The sequence below is a fragment of the Helobdella robusta genome (assembly GCF_000326865.2).
Source record: "Helobdella robusta unplaced genomic scaffold HELROscaffold_51, whole genome shotgun sequence".
NCBI lineage: Eukaryota > Metazoa > Annelida > Clitellata > Rhynchobdellida > Glossiphoniidae > Helobdella > Helobdella robusta.
The window spans coordinates 407,139-408,639 of NW_008705261.1; the positions used below are offsets into that span (position 1 = coordinate 407,139).

At 33.3% G+C, this 1,501-nt stretch overlaps 1 protein-coding gene across 1 annotated transcript in view; it reads right to left on the reverse strand.

The window, feature by feature from the left end:
- Positions 1 to 1,302: 1,302 nt before the first annotated feature.
- Positions 1,303 to 1,501, reverse strand: part of HELRODRAFT_178962 (hypothetical protein) — a gene marked incomplete at both ends in the record, with an annotated part of 1,210 nt that continues 1,011 nt past the window's right edge. The window contains one exon of the mRNA XM_009027836.1: positions 1,303 to 1,405. Coding sequence (XP_009026084.1) covers positions 1,303 to 1,405 — 103 coding nt within the window. The remainder of the gene's footprint in view (positions 1,406 to 1,501) is intronic.

Sequence of the window (1,501 nt, forward strand, 5' to 3'; positions counted from 1 at the left end):
TCGAAAACAATCGAGCGAGACATGAAAGCTCTTAATTTAATAGAAATGGATACAACTGATCGTCTAATTTGGCGCAAAAAGTTGATGACAAAGAAAACAACGTCCTTTCTTGGGGAACCGGGTCTTTGGACGCAAAACGCAATATTTATTTTCAACATGCACTTGTTCATTACCATTACATTTCTTTTTACATGTCATTTAACTTCACTCTTAAAACCATCTATTCTTTTCTAAGCATCCCAGTCCTCATTTTATTTAACTCATTCTAAAATCTATTTTTATTTTCCTCTTTTATACTGTTTTGCTAAGCATATCCTAAAATTACATTTAACAACCCCTCTCCAATTGATAGTTTTTCTATCATGCACCTGTTGCTGCTCTATACTACTCCAACCACCTTATTTATACAATGTTTACTTATCATCATTTCCACACCTGTTTCAGCTTAATCCTTTCTTGTCCAAAATAATTTATACTTTTTTTTAGCTCCTCTATTAATTTGGCTCCTTGATTTCTCCGTCGAACTTTTTGTAAACAGCAAATCGTTACTCTTACCCTTAATTGTACTGTCTGTTGGGTTAATTAGCAATGAGTAATTTACTGGTGACTTATGAGCTATTAGGCACTTTTGATTTTAGTATCATCCCGTTCACTGACTTGAAGTGACTGGTAATAGTGATCTTTGACAATGTTTTCGTTTTCTTGCGATGATGTTTTTATTCTATTATTTTCAACTGTTATTTATTGCTTACAGCCTGGCACCAAGTCGAGCAACATGCTGGAGTTTCTTATTTAAGCCACTGCAGTTCTGGGAATAAGGATTTACGTCCGTGTAAAAAATGTGCGAATGGCTGGAATGGAAAGTACTGCAATGTGTCAGGTTAAAAAAAATTTGTTTCATAAAATAGCTAACTGTTTTGCTATTGAAATTATTCTTGACTAGTATTGTTTAGGAATGGGACGGATCCAAGATTTTGGGATCCGTGGATCCGGATCCGAATCCGGATCTCGACGATGGATCCGCACGGATCCGAATCCGGATCCATGTTGTATGCGGTCATAAAACTAAATAAGCTGTTTCTCTGACGAACCAAAGAAATATTTTTTATTCGTATTTGTATCAAGTTAATTGTAATATTAGTTATATTAAACACAGTAACAAATAGCATTATTCATTATAATTTATTAAAATAAAAATTTTCACAATCAATAAAGTAGAAGTTTAATATTACATTTTTCACTAATCAATCAAATAGTTTTATTCTAGGCAAATTAACTTTCAAAAATGTTAACATTTCAACATTATCCATTAACAACCGATGGCGACCTTTTGTAATCCCCGATGAGACCTTGAATATTCTTTCTATGCACACAGTGCAAGGTGGTGGCGTTAAGTATTTTTTGGCTATTTTTGATAACAGAGGATACTGATTGCGGCAGTGGTTCCAAAATATTAATGGATCTTTATCATGGGAAATTAAAGCTTCTTTCAAATATTTTT